At 40.9% G+C, this 19,127-nt stretch overlaps 1 protein-coding gene across 2 annotated transcripts in view; it reads right to left on the bottom strand.

Moving 5' to 3' along the window:
* Nucleotides 1-19,115, bottom strand: part of mdn1 (midasin AAA ATPase 1) — a 62,830-nt gene extending 43,715 nt beyond the window's left edge. For both annotated transcript variants that reach the window (XM_046372388.1, XM_046372389.1), the window contains exons 1-24: nucleotides 18,812-19,115; nucleotides 18,289-18,515; nucleotides 16,338-16,562; nucleotides 15,083-15,190; nucleotides 14,595-14,787; nucleotides 14,303-14,512; nucleotides 13,376-13,507; nucleotides 13,079-13,182; nucleotides 12,424-12,538; nucleotides 11,978-12,162; nucleotides 9,466-9,547; nucleotides 9,203-9,298; nucleotides 8,835-8,947; nucleotides 6,205-6,353; nucleotides 5,985-6,045; nucleotides 5,302-5,513; nucleotides 5,109-5,212; nucleotides 4,817-4,961; nucleotides 3,980-4,076; nucleotides 3,694-3,807; nucleotides 3,047-3,194; nucleotides 2,763-2,870; nucleotides 1,552-1,703; nucleotides 76-254 (exon numbers count right to left, since the gene is read on the bottom strand). In XM_046372388.1, coding sequence (XP_046228344.1) covers nucleotides 76-254; nucleotides 1,552-1,703; nucleotides 2,763-2,870; nucleotides 3,047-3,194; nucleotides 3,694-3,807; nucleotides 3,980-4,076; nucleotides 4,817-4,961; nucleotides 5,109-5,212; nucleotides 5,302-5,513; nucleotides 5,985-6,045; nucleotides 6,205-6,353; nucleotides 8,835-8,947; nucleotides 9,203-9,298; nucleotides 9,466-9,547; nucleotides 11,978-12,162; nucleotides 12,424-12,538; nucleotides 13,079-13,182; nucleotides 13,376-13,507; nucleotides 14,303-14,512; nucleotides 14,595-14,787; nucleotides 15,083-15,190; nucleotides 16,338-16,562; nucleotides 18,289-18,515; nucleotides 18,812-18,907 — 3,355 coding nt within the window. In that variant the 5' untranslated portion in view covers nucleotides 18,908-19,115. The remainder of the gene's footprint in view (nucleotides 1-75; nucleotides 255-1,551; nucleotides 1,704-2,762; nucleotides 2,871-3,046; nucleotides 3,195-3,693; nucleotides 3,808-3,979; nucleotides 4,077-4,816; nucleotides 4,962-5,108; nucleotides 5,213-5,301; nucleotides 5,514-5,984; nucleotides 6,046-6,204; nucleotides 6,354-8,834; nucleotides 8,948-9,202; nucleotides 9,299-9,465; nucleotides 9,548-11,977; nucleotides 12,163-12,423; nucleotides 12,539-13,078; nucleotides 13,183-13,375; nucleotides 13,508-14,302; nucleotides 14,513-14,594; nucleotides 14,788-15,082; nucleotides 15,191-16,337; nucleotides 16,563-18,288; nucleotides 18,516-18,811) is intronic.
* Between the last annotated feature and the right edge of the window lie 12 nt (nucleotides 19,116-19,127).

The following is a 19,127-nucleotide window of genomic DNA, read 5'->3' as shown; positions in this document are numbered from 1 at the left end:
CTAGACAAAGAGATTTGTATTATGGCCGATTAAAGGTGAACCTTATTCTTTCCAAGTTAGCAAGACTGCTCATACCCTCTTTGAAGACCAGCTTGCCCCTGTCGTCTGATGAATAGCAGCCTATGTACTCCTGGATGTCTGTGTGCTCGTGGTTGTTGATCCTCACACACTGGTTCCCTGTGGCTGCAGCCAGCCAGCGGATCAGACTGGTCTTCCCAACGGATGTCTCTCCCTGGACCAGTACTGGGTGAGTCCTGTGAGGCCAAATCATTAAGAGGGAAAGTGAGTAATGGGATGTGGCAGAGCAGACTATTGATTTGTCATTAGCTCAGTGCAGACTGATGCGGCAACCTTAGAGCACAAAACCAACTTTAAAGACCACTGAGTCATACGGCACCCACTAAGGACAATCACGAAGCTAAAATAACAGCTACCCATCATCTTTGTACATGACAGATGATAAGCATCATTAAAAGACCGCATTTTAGAATAAAGAAAATGTTCTGAGTTAGACTTAATTTTAATTAATTATTAAAGAGGGGGCAGTCGTGGATCAGCGGTTAGGGTGTCGGACCCGGTGGATCGCTGGTTCGATTCCCCGTCCCGGTGTCCATGGCTGAGGTACCCTTGAGCAAGGTACCTAACCCCCACTGCTCCCCGGGCGCTGCACGCGGTTGCCCACTGCCCCGGGTTTGCTGTGTGTGTGTGCACGACACTTGGGTGGGTTAAATGCAGAGCACGAATTTCGTTGGAGTGAGTTCCCTCCAATTACAAAATATGTCACTTTCATGTTCATCTTTCATCTTTCAATTATTAATACTTGTAGTCTGGTGCTATGTTATATAATAGACCATATTTATGATGCATTATTAAGGAAGAACGAGCATTTTTGAGGAAGGCCCATACTGCGAAAAGCACATTAAGATCACAGTTCATGTCCAACAACTTCCTTATCATCAATATGCAGTAAACAGTTGATTATTGAGGGAAAATTCTTAGTTAACCATCTTGTGGCTGTAATAAGTACTCCACAATGACTCAAAAGTCAATAGAGCAGACGAACACTGATACTGATATAAATACCCATGTCGACATGTTTCCGTGGACATTTCTTCTAGCTTTTTTCATGATTCTTGCCCATGACTTCCATTTAAGAAACAAAGAAATATTAATGCTTCACAGTCTATTGATATTTTGCAAAGTCGAAGGTGTTTGGTGTGGGAGAACTTCACTGACCAGCACAAAGCCTCGACTTCAACCCCATCCAAAATCAGTGTTGGATTTCACTAGTGCTCCATCTAAAGGCTCTACCAATAGACTGTCCCAAACCAAAGCCACACAGAGACTAAGCCAAGCGCTTCCTGTTTGCCAGGTCACTGACCGCAGGGGAATTCAGTCCAAACGCATTTTTGTCCTGATGCACTCTGATGCATTTTTCCCAAAGGGCCACAATTAACTTGGACAAAATCAACGTCTGGACATTTATAGATGAACTCATTGATTTGGGGGAAATCATGGGCAGGGGGTCAGACTGGGAAACAGTTTTCCTACCCTGCAGACACCACTCTGGCAAGGTCGCGGAGGTTGAGTTTGACTGAGGCTGTGAGGATGTAGCTGGGGTCCAAAGCCGGCTCCATCTCTCCCTGGAACACCCAGTAGCCCTCCACCTCCACACAAGGCTGGCCTGAGGGTGCCGGGATGGGCTGCAGGAAAAAAGAACAAAATGTTTCATCGGTTCACAAATATTATAATGTACACAACTAGTAAAATGTATATTTATTATCTAAAGGTTTCTGTGGTACTGGAGTGCTGAAGTGAAGTGTTTCCCATCTGAGTTTCAGCTTAAAGTTTTACTATTAATTGGTGTTTTGAATACAAATATTGCTTTCTACACTCACTTTAAACTGACTGTTTTAATTCTATTGTAACATTCTGTACTGTTCAATCTTAAAATTTCAATTATTATCAACAAAATTTAGCACTTTATGCAGATATTACATTAAAAGCCTGTTAGGAAAGCAAGGGAGTATGCTTTAAGCTGCTGAATGACCTTTAATTTGAAACTTTTGTGCAGAGATTGTTACATTTACGTGAAAATAGAATAACAGGAAACATAAAAGGGATTGGAGATTGGAAATCAGAATCAGAATTTCTTTATTTATCCCTGAAGGGAAATTCTTTTAAAATATAATTCTTTAAAAATATAGTAAATGAGAAGAGCATTTGTGTTCTATCAAATCAATCAAAACAACAGGTAAACATGGAGGAAGTTTGTTAATTAGAAAAGGAACAGATCATAAAACAGTGATATATCATGCTAAATACTTGTAAAACCGAAGGCCTGTTGCTAATCAAAGAAGGTACGAAAGAAGTGGACATAGCCTGCAGGAATGAAAGTGAACCCACTGCTGAAGTGCCTTAAACCTGCATTCTTTCCACTCACCTGATTAGAAAGAAGCCCGATTGTATGAAAGCTTATGAGAAAATGGACCTATTCACTTGATTTGTCACCTCGGTAAACAGTTTCCTAATGAGTTTATGGTCTCATCTGCTGGTTTCAAGTTGCCTTCAGTACAGCATGATATTCATTTTGTAAATGATGGTAATTTAGAGTAAAACAGACAATAAGGTAGGGTATGCTTTTGGGTCACCACCATGGAGACAGCGGTAGAGTTCTCAGCCAGATTCGCCCATTGCCCCTCCATAGCTCCATGATCTAGGCTATGACAACAATTTCAGAACCAGCACTCCACATATCTTACTTGTTTGAGACACTTAGTGTTCCCCATCAGGATGTGCTGACAAACCAGTTTCTGGACAAGAGGGTGGGAACTTCTATCCAGCTGAGTCAGGAAGCTCAGGCAGAAACCCTGCAACCATAAATAAAGGAGACCATGTGTCAACATCCGCCTATACCAACACCGAAACAAAAAGGTAACACTGAGCAAAAGCCACTGACATGTCTCAGTATCACCAGGGGGAAAAAAGGAAATGGTTTTCTCTTGGATTTCACCCTTAAAACCTTTTATTTTTCCAGGCCTCCTACCTCATAGAGCGAGCGCTGCACACTGTTGCAGGGGTTTGCTGCCACGTATTTCAGCGCCCTGCACAGTGTGCGCAGACTGTAGTGGGGTCTGTGGCCTGTCCCGTCCACCAGATGTGAGGTTGCCTCCTTTCGTACTGCTAAGTAAAAACTGCAGACAAACACAAATGTTACAGGAGCATTGGGAAGCAAATAAGCAGCCAGTTTGGGCCCACTGCGGGATTTCGAAAAACGACACAAAATAGTCACGCTGGTGCCCCCAAAACTCCAGGTCCTTTGCCCTTGATAGCGTCACAATAATAAAAAAAAAAATACAGAAATGCTACACAAATGAATCTACTGTTAATGCACAAACCCTGTTTAAAATCATGTTTGCTTTCCTTAATGTATGCCGGACACCTTAAGGCAGACAACATCCTTACTACTTTACGTACTTCAATGCCTTGTATCTGATTTGAGTTATTCGATTCTAGGACATGAAGCTTAAATAAATAAAAATACAAACTAAGTTCTTTTCCTGTTGTCCTGAGTAGTGCCTCTCAGGTGCATACAAATAATGTGTTTCTTTTTAGTACTATCTGTGTGTGTGTGTCTATGTTCCCCTGATGTGCTGTTTTATTTTGACTTTGCAACATTATGTAAAGGCAAACCTTATCACACCACTGATGACACTCCTGTGTGGATTCAAGCCCTTGAGGTAGTCCGAAACCAGAATCCGCAGGTCTCCCTCATTTTCCAGCTCCTCCACATACAGCTCAGTAAACCTTGGAGACACACACACATTTTACAATTCAGTTATGTTTGGGATGTAACTCATGAAGGGTAAAGTGTATCATTGCTGTTTCGAGGAATTTATTTCCAACTTTGACATCTTAAATTGTACTCTGTGTTCTCTATGTCGACTTTCACTGTGCCTTCACCTCTCCAAACTCTCACCTGTTCCTGAGGCCCAGAGGCAGGTTCCTCTTGCCCACATCAGTCGCTGGGTTCATGCAGGCAAAGAGCCGGAAGTCTGGGTGGCGTACCAGGGGCTCTATGATTCAACAGCACAGTAAAAATCCCAGGAATATTTGAAAAATGCAAATTATTAAAATATATTTATCATTGACATGGAAATATTGTGTTGACTTTAAGGCTGTAATGTGAGTCAGTATTATTCTTGCAGTATTTAACTGTAGTTTTGCAGTTAAATACTGCAAATTTTCTAGTTTCTGATGTTCTTTTTCTTCAAAGTATACAGCATCTGTTAAGCTTTTTATTGGACTGGATCCTGATAACCTAGTCCAGGTCTGCTGGAACTGAATCGAATTATCCTTGTTGTTATGTACAAAACATGCTGAAAATGAGGTGTAAATGACACAGTGGAATAACAATCACAATAAAGCAGTCATTAGCAATAAAATTCTATGTATCATCAATATTTTAAGCTCCTCAATGTGATATTTTTGAATAAAAGTATTCCAATCAAGTAACTCCCAAAAAATAAGGTATGCAAATCAACATTTCATAACTTTTGCTGCTCATCTGAATTTGGGGTTTCATCTGCAGGTTTGGTTATTTAGACTGCCACTTAGACTGAGTGTGTTTCTACCAACAAAAAGTATTATTATATATAATTTTTACTGTAGTTATAAAGGCTGAATCTAATTGTATTCAACAAGGGTTGTAAGTGATCTGGATTTTATAAGATGACAATGTACTGAGTTCAACAAAACGATTCAACAGAATACCATCCCACTCCAACCCTGCTGTATGTGTGATAGCAGTCCTCACCAGTATCTCCACGGTCCAGCAGTACCAGAGATCCAGCATTACCCTCCAGGAGTCCACTCAAACACTCAAGGGTTTCTGCTGCTGCCAGGTTGATCTCATCCAGCAGGATCCAGTGGCCCTTTTTTACTGCCTGAGCTAATGTTCCCTAGAGAGGAACACACCAAAAATATTCAGGAATGGTGCAATAGCTCCTGTACATGAATAGTTTTAGTATTTTACCTTTGTTTCGGACATTTGACAATACAGAGAGTGGAGGGAGTGCTCCTAAATAAGATAGTTTTAAGGTCTTTACCTCCACAAAGGCGAAGACCATGGCTGTCTCACAGGCTCGGATCTGCTGCTGAGTCTGGCTCAGCTTGATGGCCAAGGCCTCCCACTGCTCCTGCAGCAAGGCAGCTGCACAACCACGCAAGGAATATTAGTCTTGTATTGTACAGCAGCCACCACACGAACTGTTAAACTGATCTTTCTTTCTGGTACACTACCGTTGGATTTCTCCTGCAGCTCCTTAGTGAGAGCAGACTTGCAGACATGGTCCATAAGTTTGAGCAGGTCCTGCCAACGCTTCCCCCTGAAGCACGTCTGCACATGGCCCAGGAAGGTCAGGTTTTGCTTCCTTGAGTAAGTCTGGGAGAACAGGTCCTCAAAGGCCTCACGAAGAGGGAGCAAGATCTGCTTGTGGTCAACTGGCTTGTACCTGCATTAAACAGAAAGGAACAGAGTTCTGAGGTGGAGTTGTGACTCAAAAGTCCGTTGGGACTATTCTGTAATTTGGAAAATGCATGAGAACTGAGATTTCTGAATATCAAGCTGACTGATGAAAACAGGGACTGGACTGTAAAAGTACCCTGTGGTATTTTATTGTAAATGTTATACATTCCTCATCTAAAAAAATATGTGTAATTTTGAGACCTGGAAAAAACGGTGAATACATTTTAATCATTAGAGTAGCAGAAAAGAATTTTTTTCCTGTTTTTTTTTTTAACCCTTTGTTTGAATATGAAGTTTGATATACACATTGACCTTTTCCACAAACAATTTATATCCATCAGAATGTCTGATGGTATTGGATGCTGCTCATGAAATGAAACAGACATGAAATTCGAAAGTAACGTAAAATGTTATGTTTATGTTAAAGTTATTTAGGTGCAATTTGTGCATAACTTACCCTCCAAGCAGGTCAGCAGTATCACTCTGCTGGTTCATGTTCACAACCCGCAATCTGTGTCCTGGATTGAACACACACAGTAGAGATTTAATAATCATCAGGAGTGACTGCTTTTTCTCATCTATGTGGTGGTGGAAGAGTCTGGCATTTCAAACTGGGTAAATAGTGGATGACCCTCTCTATTGGCTGAGCCACAGCCTAGATAGGTTCCTGATCTCACCTGTGACTCTGGCCAGGTGTTGAACAGTGGAGGTCTTTCCGGTTCCTGTCTCCCCTACCAGAAGAACAGGCTCCCCTTTGGTGACACACACTGCCAGCTGTTCCAGCAGCACAGCAGAGGGACGTGTTGCAGCAAATGTCTGGCCGTCCCTGTTCATCCATGGCAGTAAAAATAATAATTAAAAATAATAATAATTAATGATTACACATTCAGTTGTATTCTTTTTCTTTGTGAAAACATAATGAAGACATTTCTAGGAAAGGGAATGAAGTATATTATAATGACACCCAACAATGGAGATAATTCAAAGTTCTGCACACACACTGCATGCAGGGACATTTGTTTGCATATAAAAATGGGTCATGTCACAGTGAAGACAAAACATTTTGGTCGCCCCCTGGTGGCTGGGTCGTAACAACCCCAATGTTAGCAGAGGGGCCAAACCAATAATTCAAAGTACACATTAAATCTTTATTTTTTTTTTATCCAAAGATGTTTTCTGTCAATTTAGGCAGTTCTTATGACAAGTATGTTCAAGTTTGGCAGTAATAAGTTGGTTTAAATTATCTATTTGATGGCATAAAAAGGGGCTGAAATGTTGGTTATATTTTTTGTATGTATATACTGGTGTTAAAATGTTTTTTAAACAATCTTATTTCATCTCTTTGTCCATAGAATAAACACATCTAATGAACAGAAATTACATAAACAGTTAAAAAAATATATACAGTATAATTTGTAAAGCTGTCAGTGAGGTCTGGCCCACAGAAACACTAACTGGCATATTGCTGGCCATCTGCAACCCTAATGAGCACTGAGATCATTAAATCAACACACTGCCCCCCTGACATGTTGAGCGTCTTGATATTATTGGTTGAAACTGGTTAATTCGAGTCTATGTACAGTAAAGGTCAAAATTATTAGTCCAGTTTATAAAAGCAAAGGACACCCTTAAGTTTTCCATGGAAATGACCATAGCCAAAATGTTTACGCTTTATTGGCCTCCAAAAGAACAAAGACAACTTGTCCACTGTGCTTGATTAAAATATTTCACTCATGTGCTGAATTGAAGCAAGAAAACACAGAAATGACAAGGCCAATATTAGTATCATTAGTGTCACATTTCTGATTCACAACAGACAACAAACTCTTGACAAATGTCTCTTGAGGGATCTTAGACCATTCTTCCATGGAAAATTGTTCCAGCTCATCCAAATTGCGTGGATTTTCGAGCATGGACATCAACGTTAAGTGTTCGCCACAGATTCTCAATAGGATTGAGATTGAGATACTGGCAGGAGATTTCTTTATATTATCCTTCAAAATTCCAATACAATCTTCTTCTTACATGGTCCCATGCACCCAAACACATTCCCTGTACCCTGTTCCCCTGTTCCCTGAAGCAGCAAAACAGCCCCAACAGCATTACGCCCCCACCACCATGTTCAACTGTGGGTGCTGTGTGTTTAGGACTGAAGGCCTCTCCCTGCCTTCGATAAACAAATGCATGTGCCCATACAGTTCAAGATTTGTCTCACCAGACCACAGACTTCCAAAACTCATCTCCATGTTTCAAATGTTCATAGGCAAACTTCAGTCTGGCTTTGATGTGCCACTGTGAGAGCAGTGGAGTGTTTTTTTGGATGATAACCTCGAAGTCCACTGCAATGAAGAGCCCTTACAACGGTCTTCCTTGAAACATCAAGTCCAGAAAAGGCCAGTTCAGCAACACCCATCTTGGCATAGAGCCGTTTATTCTTGATATTTCTAACTATTTTCCCCTTCTAAGTTTTTGAGATCTTGCACTTTTGACGGTTTGGTTCTAACTGAATTTGTCTATTCGAGCTTTGCAATGAAGCAATGCACAGCTCAAATAGACACTGTGAAACGCTGGAAAATGGCAGTATAGCCTTCCCCTTTAAGGTGAGCATCCACTATCTTCCTTCTGAGCGCCACACTGATTTCTTTACTTTTTCCATGTTAAATGAATTCTTAGTAAGAATTTAAAAGCAGTCCCTCTCAGTCAAGTTTTCATGTGACATTTACCCGGTTCCCTGGAGACCCTCAAGTAAAGTTCAATGCTGATTGATTGCTCAGGTTTGAAAGCTGACTGATTGGTATAAATATATTTATAAATAAAAAAAAAAATCACATAGGGGCTAATAATTTCAAGCAACTCAATTTTTACTATATTTGGTGAGCAAACCTGAAGATTGATTTTACATTCTAAAATGTACCACATAGGGGACTTTACATCGATGAATGTTTTGCTATTTTCATTTTATGAATGATGCAAACATTGGGCAGAACTTTATAAAAATGTTCCATAGTTCCTTGATTTTGACCTTAACTGTATGCAACTGTCATATTTGCTACTATAAAAAAGTCTGACACCCATTCACATTGGCTTTGTGAAAGAATCAATGAATATTTGGGCATGACGGCCAAACCATTAGATGGGTTTGTTTACCATAATGCAGTTTTGAAATCAATTCAATGTTTATTCAATTTACCAACAGGGGGTCTATTTGGTTCTATCAGTCAGTGAATACTGGCACAGCAACTAGCTGATGCACACATGGTGTAAACAGAGGTCAAAGTGGGGCGGGTGAGCAGGATGTCCCACTTACACACTCAGCTGCACTGCTTCAGTCTGCTTTCTACCCAGAGCGACTCTGCCCACAGAGGCCTCCTGCTCACTCAGCGTGATGCCAGGCTGATACTTCTGGCAGAAGTGCTGGGCCTGAAGACAAACAGCAACCAGGAATCAAAGTCACACCCTGCTTTTGTTGTATGAAACATAAATCATTGTGTAGAGGGAGATTCCCCCCCTTCCCAACATTTCTATTCTATTCTTTGGCATCAAATTAATGCCAAAAACGTTATTTTCATTTTTATTTTTCCCCGATCAATACTGTTATCAATGTCATCAATCAATTGATAAACACAACCTGCGCCTCAAAAATTCAAAAGTTTGCCAAAAATGCTTGTGAAATACCTTCTCTTTGGAGATGTTGAGCTTGCTTCCAATGATTTCAGCCATCCGCAGCCGACTTTCACAGTGAGACAGCATGGCTGTAAAGCAGTCAAGAGCCTGACAAACAAAACAAAAAATGCTGAATCACCAAAACTTAAGAACTTACACAGTGTGAGCAGCATTAAATCCAACTTAATGCTATTTATTGTGAGCTGTGTGGGAAAGATATATATGTTTTGGCTATAAACACATATACATACTTCTTCAGAAAACAAACTACTAACCTCTTGGAAGACATGTTGTGCTGTAGCTGATGAGGTGCTATCAAAGTTATTGCTGATCCGCTCACACCATTTTAGTAGATCCCTGTGGGAACAAATGATACATCAAGAAAAGGGAATGAAGTAAAAACTAATGTGACATTTTTGTACAATCTTAGGTGTTAAATATTGTCTCATGTGAGACAAGAGGAGGATTGACATAGGACATCGGAGACGACTGAAACAAAGTTCTGCATACACATTGCTTATCGGGACCACTGACTGTATGGACGACATTACAGCACAACAGAAGTGAAGCCAAAACATCTTGATCGCTCCCTGGTGGCTGGCCTCAGTATAGATGAGAACCCCCACGCCCACCCCCCTTAATGTTAGCAGAGAGACAAAACTAAAAAAAATCAAATATCAAGTCAATTGAATTTTTCCCAGACATAGTTACTATCATTTTAGGAAGTTCTTATCACATTCATGTATGTTCATGTATTCATGTTCCTGATACGTTTGGTTTTAATTACTTTTCTGATGCTAAAAAAAAAAAAAAAAAAAGGTAATGAAAGAGCTCCACTCCAACACTCGTCCAAGATGGCAGAGCTCATTTCCAGGATATTTTTGGCTTCATTTTTGTACAGTGGGAGGAATTGGAGACACCTCGTCCATCTTTATATATCATATGGTATACACATACATCAGTGGTAGGGACACATAAGGAATAGGCCTATCAGATGTAGAAGACTTGGATTAAATGCACAATTAATGATGCCAGAAGAGACATTTGGTATCATAAATAGCTTTGATTTATAATATAAAACAGTGACAAGAGATACAATATGTAAACATAAATAAGCATGAATGCTGACATGAATATATCTTCTTCAATAGCATGAACCCTAATGACCGAGACTAACACATATGGGGATTACAGGCCAAGCTATAAAGTTAATTACATTGATCCACGAAAATCATATGTACTATTGAAGTGCAGAGCACGGAAGTTAGCAACACATTGATTTGCGGTTGAATCTTCTGCGAGACACCTTCTGTGGACCACACTGAAACCGTACAGAAACTTGGAAAAGCAGCAGGGCAGATGAGTAATGTCCCTAAGCAAGAAGGCGTTTATAAACCTGTTACCTAATGAGAATGCCCTGGTACGACCTGTAGAATTTGTGATCCCATAGGACAGTCCAATCAATACTCTATCGAACACAGCAGCAGCATGTGGAAAGCTAATTAAAGTCATGGCGGCTTTTGCTGCAGACTGGCTGGTAGTTTTGATTGGTGAGAATGTGACAGATGTTAAGGCCACAGGGGGTAAAGCTTTCTATGTTTACCCCCACAGATGACTGTCAGGATAAAGGGCTGTTATGGTGCAGAAGCCAAAGACAAATGATATTATATGTGTTATATGAAGACCATGTAAATGCCGAACAATCCTGTATGTCCACCACATCTCAACAATATGGGACGAATGAACTCACATGACCCGCGTGCAGCATTCATGGTTTCATTTATAAGCTGATATGCAGTGAAAGCCTGCAAATTCATGAGAGCCAGATGTTCAATAATGGCTTCTTGTGGAGAAATAGCTTCTACTTCTGTCCGAAGTTTTGTGTGGATGCAGGAGTTCGAACAAGGAGTGATGGAATCAGGACGTGTGTCTCTGATTTACGAGCGCATATGAAAGAAAAGATCAGACTCCATGTCATGAAAGAAAACAAAACAAATCCAAGTCATATATGGGCCAAAAAAAAATCTGATTTGGGACACTGTTGTATACAGTGTGAACACAGCCTTATCCCAAGAGCTTTCACAGGTTTGTGAGTAAGCTATTACATGCATATAAAAAAAAAGCTTCCACACACTTCAGTGATCTTGCCACAACTACTAAATTAAAATACCTTAACCTTGTGGTACTTCAATTTTACTTTGATTAAGGTTTTGTCCTAAAGGAATGAAATTTTTTCCACTAGCAGATAACAGTTTCATTCCTTCACTAGATAGTGACAGTGGAGAGAAATGGGGAATGACATGCTGTTCATGTGTTGCCCTAGAAGACAGACAGACTGCATCAGTGCATTTGCTGGCTCATGCTCACAGACAGATATTGACCATATACTACATCAGAATTTGGCTGGGCATGTTGCTCTCTGTCCAAAAAACAAAACAATGAAGGGTCCTCCCCAGCTACAGCTACAGGAAAACATTCACATGCCTTACTAATAACACTTTGTAAAATGTTATTAGTTTGCGCAAGAGTTTTTGTTTAGAATGATGGTCTATAGACAGTTTCGCTGGCTTTTTATTTTTGTCCTGAACCCATTTCACAAGAGACAAAATGTGGTCTTTCTACAAATGCAGTCAGCAGTGTTAAAAAAAAAATCCTAAGTGGTTTCATAGTCACAACAGACTCTGCAAAGAGTATTACGACATGATGTGTTCGGTTTGGTTTATTCGATTTAAGTGCAGACAAACTAAATTAAATGCAGAGTAGAGAGAGCAGCGAGCTGGGCCTCACCTCAGGGACAGGGCTCTTCCCTCCAGTGGTGTGCTTTTGTCCTCAGATGTGTACTGCTGGCTGCAGTCAGAGGTTTGGAGGTTGCTGTTGTCCAGCTCAGAGTGTCTCTCACCAGTGAGCTGGCAGTAGATATCCAGGAGACGCTCTGACACCACCATCAGCTTAGGATACCTGCTGATGAGCACCTACACACAGAGACACAGGATAAGCTAACAATGCACGAAGAGAATTCTGCAAGATTCTGCACGTGCATAGTGTTGTGTTACAAGATGCCAACAAGCTCTACGTACTAATAAGAAGAACCTGCATTAACAGGTTCAACAAAACCAGCAGAGGGGTGAGAGGGATGTCAGTCAACAAGTAGTCTACCTAGGCAAGCACAAACTGACAACACCTGTGTCGGAGGACTACAGGTGTATGGAGGCTTTAAAGCCAAAAACACTCGCCTTCTTCAGTTCTTCTCGTGTCATGTTGCCCATTTGAAGCTTGGTCCAGTACTTGTCCAGCAGCGCTGCATGAGAGTTCTGTGGTTTGTGCCAACTGCCACCACTGTAAAACATCCTGCAGTACACAGACATACTTAATGTTTCACAACCTTTCAATAACAAAAAAAACCCCAACAGTTTATGCCCACTCCATGCAGTGACTGGCCAGGTATGTAGAGGTGTTAAATTAGGCTCTTAGTTCTCTTTTTTTCCCCATTGATCACACAGCTGCTTCTGGCACTATTTATGTGCGCAGTCGAGTGTGGGCAGGTGTCCCCAAATGTATGACTCATTGGGCCTAATGTGTTTTTACGCTAAAGCTCCCATTATAAAGTAACTGCTGTACAACCTCAGCTGTTTTAAGCTTACGGAGGCCTGATCAGAGAGGCTGAACATAGGTTATCCTGCGGTATTCAGAACTGCCGTGTGCATGCAGCCTGAAAGTCGAGCACATGATTTGTTTTTCTAAGGTCTTGACATGCTTGGGCAGTGAGGAGACATATCCAAAAAGTGAAAGATAATCAGGTTGCCACCATGCCACATCCCTAAAGGGCACGTAAAGACTCTAACAATGACGAGCTGCATCAGCATATTTAGAATGTAACAATACTCTTACCTTCTTGTTGCAAAGAACTGAAATCCAGGAGCAACATCGATACAATCCTCCCTGCCTGGAATCATCAGCTTTTTATTCTCCATCAAAGGCAGGAGCACAGATATCTAAAAAATAAAAAAAATATTTCAGTGCAGTTGCAGTGCAGTTCACAACAAGCAGGTCTAACATTAAGACAGTTTAACAATAATAATCTTTTAATTAAGGATCTATTCTTAAAATGTATTCATCTAAGCCCATTATGAGGTATACAGAGTATGTGTACTGAAACTATACTGTTCTCAACAGGTTTTAGCTCACCACATCCAGAGGTGCATGGTCAATGTCTTCCAACAGAATCCACTGGCCTTTAGATACAGCTTGCGTCAGCGTTCCTGGCTGCCACACAAACTTCCCTGGTATGTCAGTACAGCGGTACATTCCCAGCAGCATCTGCGAAACAAACAAAACCATTCACAGATTTTCAGTCTTCCATCTAACCTTCAGTGAATGTTACAGTACTGATTTAGTATTGTACTTCTGTAAAGGTGGCAAACTCACAAGGAGCATATTTAAAAAGGAAAAATCCAAACTGAATCACCAGAGGCTGAGATATCCTGACTTTTAGTCCCTAGTTTGGGCCAAACCTCAAGTCTCCAGTTTGTAATGTAGGCTTTCTGTTAAGTCTACAGCTCAAGCAAATATAGAGAAGCGAAGTCAAACAGTGACTTTCTTAGGTTGCAAAATTAGCTTTTAAATTGACAAATATATTAATAAATATATGCTTCACCTCTTTATAATGTAGACTGACATCATCAGGATTATTGCAAGATAAACCTGCGCAGAATCGATCACAGGTGATTTCTGATTTTTACATTTCTGTCCAACATGATCACAACTTGCTCCGACACCATGCACGCAACAATAATCTCGCAGGATCGAGGCGACCGCAGTTTTTGAGCTGGGCCGCTACAGTTGCTCTCCACCAACTGCAAGATCCAGGGCCGCCTGATACAAGAGCTGATACAAGAGCTGATTGGTTTAGATGTTGACCCAACAATATCATGTCTCATATATACTTTTCTTTTTTGATGAATTGGAGAGATTTTGATGATATTTGTCTGATTTTTAAGGTATATTCTGTTAACAGAATACATTTTGGGTGGCTGATGGTGACCTTTAGCAGTTAGTAGAGAGAATAAATACATTCATATTGTAATCTACATACAATATATCATCCTTTCTCACCTTACTGTCAGTTTGATCCCCAAGCTGGACCTTGAGGATCTCCGTAGCTTTTGTATGTCCTGTGACAGCAGCTATAAACTCTACCAGGGCGGTTTTACCACATCCAATAGGACCTTCTAGCAGCACAGGTTTCTGTGAAGCCACAGCTAATGCCAGTCTTCTCAGATTACGACAGGTTGAATCCACCAACACCAGATCTTTTTGGTTCACCTGCAAACAGAGACAACAGACAAGATTGGAACCAAAAGATCAACAAGAGACAATTTTATGTGACAAACCAAAGGGTACATACCTGTGCAGCCTGTCTGGGAACTATCCTGGGTAGGACAACACCACAGACTGCCACAACATTCTGGGACAGGTCCTCTGATACCACCTGGCCCCTTGTAAACTTATTAGCTTTTTCCTGGCGCCACATTACAGAGCCCTGATTGGTTAACACTAGGGCTTTTTCTACCTCCAGCTGCTGAGTTTCTTCCAAAGCTCTAAACAAGAAACAAAGAAAAAAAGACAAACCTTTTTGGTACTATACCAATTTAAAGGTAACAAAAATACTGAAATTGTACATACACTGGAAACTATTTTTACTTTAGTTTATGAATGCAAACATGAACACTAAACAGAATGTGTGTCCGAGTGTATGTTTGACGAAATATACTGAAAAGGTGCTGTTTTAGTGCCATTCCAGACAGGTTTGAAGAACAAGATTGAAACTAAGAATTTTCCATGATATTCAGTCTCAGACATGTCAATAGATAAAGGAAAAACAAAGATACATACTTAATTTTCATGTGCAGGATCTCATCACCTGTGAGCACCTTTCTCAGAAAGATGGTCTTCTGGTTATCAGTCATATGAGAGACCAACGCTAAACAATGGGCAGTGTATCTGTTAGAGACAATGGGAAAATACAGTACATTTAATGGTGGGCAAACAAGAAGAAAGCAAAACAACAAAAGAAATGTTGTATAAAAAGCTGCAGAAAGGAAAACAGTAGTATCAACATTGCTCTAACAGCTATGTGTGAACACCTAGACAGAGAGAAGAAGTACAGAATGCATTTTGATGTGATCCATAGGTTTCTGAAGGAATGATTTGGAGTAGGGAGATTGTTTTACTGTTCACTGCCATCTTATTAGTCAATGGAGCCAGAAAAATCAGAAAACCACCTACATGTCAATGAGAAGCAAACTCCCAAACAAGCATCTCCAAAATGTTCCACATCCTCCATTTCAGCCTTTGTACTGAACTTTTAATAACTTCAACTTGTTAGCTAATGGTACCAAACATCTAGAAACGTAATGTGCTTCACACCCACAAGTACACTGTCAAATTAAATTAGCGAAAACTACCATTACTGTTTTTGCTTCAACCCTGCAATGCCAGTGAAAACAGGACCAATGGAAAAACCTCTAATAATTTGGTGTCCTCTTCACTCCATTACTGTTTACTAGTACGTTTACCTAGTGCTAAAAGCATGTAAACATACTCTAAAAAAGCCATTGTTATTGTCTTGCGTATACGTAGCTGCTTGTTAATAAGTGAAACTAGATATGCACAGAAAGGAGGAGGGGTATTGTGTTTTGCAGTAGAAAGGTTAACCAGAGGAAAAAGAGCTACACACAGACAAATTCTTTTGTTTCAACTCATTTACTGCAAATCACACAAGCTTAACACTTCAACAATGTTACATGTCAAAATGTTTTCTGTGAAAAAGGTCAACCCTAGATACTTCCGGGTTCGAGTCCGGATCTGGGCCCTTCTGTGCAGAGTTTGCATGTTCTCCCTGTGTCTGTATGCATTTTCACCCTGTACTTCAGCTTCGCTTCATTACATGTAATGTAGCATTACTCATGACAATGTAGAGTAGCCATAACGTGGCTACTCCATCACATGGCTAGTCCACATTGTCCCTAGTGTGAGTGTAGGTATCAAAAATATTCATTTCAAATGTGCAGCAGTGAAAACAGCTGTGATAAGGAATATGTTCCTTGATATGATCTTCTTTGGTTCTAAAGAGGAAGCAGGTACATACCCTCTAACCATGACGTCGCTGGTGAGCAGCTGTGAAACGCAAGGACTCCAGTCCCACAGAATTCGAAACTTGGCACAATCACTCTGGAGGAATCGTAGAGTGGCACCCATGAGGTCACGCAGCTTCATTCTCCTGGGGCCATAGTGAACAGCTGATGACTCTTCACTGGTAAAAAAGAGCCTCTGAAACACTGGGGGGGCATCATTGAAGTACCTCGCAGCAAACCTTTTGGAGACAAGCAGAAGAGTTTACTAAGAACTAAAATACTTCATTCTTTTTTAGCCTCAGGAAAAGTGTACTAAATCATATGAGTACTCTTTTAAAGAGTGCCCAATATGCACCATAAAGCCCTGTAAAACATGCTGCTTATGAGAGCTCTTTCTTGGTGCTGTTTGTTTGCAAATATTAAACTGAAGTCATTCATACAAAAAGCTCTATGTTATAGGGTGTCTGGAAGGCTCATGTGTAAATTTACTGACTACTGAGGGCAAATTAGGCCCAGTTGGCCCTGTAATAATTAGGATCAGTTCATTGCCCTGACCTGGGAAATGCACTGGTGTTTTAGTAACGTGTTTTGCATTTTAATTTGTCTTGTAACCTGTAGATCGGTACTGTTATGTGCTCTTTTAAACAACCTCTGGCACAAGAATTTCTTTCAGGATTGATAAAGTTCTGTTTTATCTTATCTTATCTGAGGCAACTGCAACAAGGCCTCAGACTCTCAAGGGCCCAGAGTGCCCCATATTCACTGCGTTTGGCTTGCATCACTAACTTGTGACACAGTCGTGCATGGTTGATTAAAGGAGCAGTGGGACATGTTTTGAAATACACTTGCACTGATGAGAGGATGGAAATTAGACTCATGCCTGTGTGTTCGTTACAAAGTGGGAGTCCACACATAGTGATCCCAGCTTAACATAAAGACTAGGCATGGGGGGAAACAGCTACACTGGCTCTGTCCAGAGATCAAGTTGGTGGTCTATTAATACCTCCAAACATCAGGTGGTATCTCATTTGTTTAATTCCTCCTTCTGCCTTGTCTTTTACAGAGCCACGATCGAAAGCATCCTGTGTCTCAGTGTAACTGTGTGGTATGGCAGTTGCACAGCACAGGACAGGAAAGATTTAGCCCGGGTGGTGAGGACAGCACAGGGGATTGTGGGCTGCAGTCTACCAGATCTGGACTCAGTTTACACTGCCCGAGTCCAGAAGAAGGCAAGACGCATTGCCACAGACCCCACCCACCCGGGCAACAAACTGTTTGTACCGCTTCCATCAGGAACATTAAAACCAGCACCAACAGACTCAGGGACAGCTTCTTCCCCAGAGCTGTTAAAGCAATAACCCCCCTACAGTGAAACACTCATACACATAGTCTGGCACTAGTGCACTTTGTTTTATCTACCTCACTCTGTATTCTGCATTTTGTACTTTGTATTTTATATTTTTATATTTTTTTTTTCTAAGGTGTGCAATTTTTTATTTTTCCTATTTATAAGTGTGTTTTGAAGCTGAGAATCTGCACAAAATTTTGTTATGCTTGCATAATGACAATAAAGACTCTTGAATCTTCCTCCACACACAGAAATGTATAAATAACATCTTGAACTTTAGTTTTAACAATTTCAGTTTGAGGTACTGTTCACTAATTAATTATTCCAGTAACTTGTATTTTATGGATGTCCTGATTCCATCTCTGTACTTTGCACACAAATGTATGATCTGAACCTCTCATCTCACTCCGACAAATATACTGCAACACATTACAATGAAATTGCTGAAGTATGGCTTTAATCTTGATATTCTGTGCTAAAAATTTGTTGTAACACCTTCATTATTTAAATTAAGGCTATGTCGAATGTTGTGATACAGGACCTTACTTCACTATCACCATTTTTACAGACTAGTGCGAAGAGAAGGGACATTCCCCACGCTCACTGTGTCTACTTACGCCTGCGCATCAGGACTGATGCCGAGGAGTTTGCTGAGGGCCACACATAGGCGCTCGTGGAGGTCATGGTTGATTCTGCCACCAGCTTTGACCCTCTCCGCACTCCGCTCCAACAGATCCAGAACAAGAGGTCGCAGGTGTCGTGCAATCAGCAAAGTATAGTCCTTCTCCAACAGCAGCTGAGCCAAACACTCCAGAATACATTGCCTGTCCTGCTGGTTCCATATCTGAAAAGAGAGTGTATGGCATGAAGGTCCCAGTCAAATATTGATTGGTTGACATTAAGGTCACACATAAATCAATATTTCTTAAAATATTTACATCCAATGGATTAACAAGGCGGGAGAGGGGTTTTAATGGCAGAAATTACACAGAAATTATGTAATTTGGACAGTGGCTATTAACATGTGAGGGGAATGTTACTGCATACTGCACACAGGCACGTTTTGAGTCACAGCGTGAGCAAAAAACACCCCAAACACATTATTTTATCCCACAGAAGCCAAGAACGAACACATCTTACCTGTTTTGACAGATATTGGCTGAGTTCGTTGTGACTTTTGTCAACATGCCTAGATATGGTGCTCAGTGATGACAGGCTCAATTCTAAATTTTCCATCGTATCATTTGTCGCCTGTGGAGGAGCGATCTTCAACGAAAACAAGCCCGGGCCGTCTATCCTGATTCGCGGTTATTAAGCCAAAATGCGGGGTTCATCACGCGTTCGCCTGTCTGAGGTTGTATCACAACATACGAGCACGTTCCCGTCACTGGTGTTAAAATCCTGTCCACATGTGAGTGAAGCACAAATCCTTCCGGGTCGGACTGGCACCCCACCC

This window comes from Scatophagus argus, chromosome 19 (genome assembly GCF_020382885.2).
Source record: "Scatophagus argus isolate fScaArg1 chromosome 19, fScaArg1.pri, whole genome shotgun sequence".
NCBI lineage: Eukaryota > Metazoa > Chordata > Actinopteri > Scatophagidae > Scatophagus > Scatophagus argus.
This window is presented reverse-complemented; position numbering and strand designations above follow the sequence as displayed.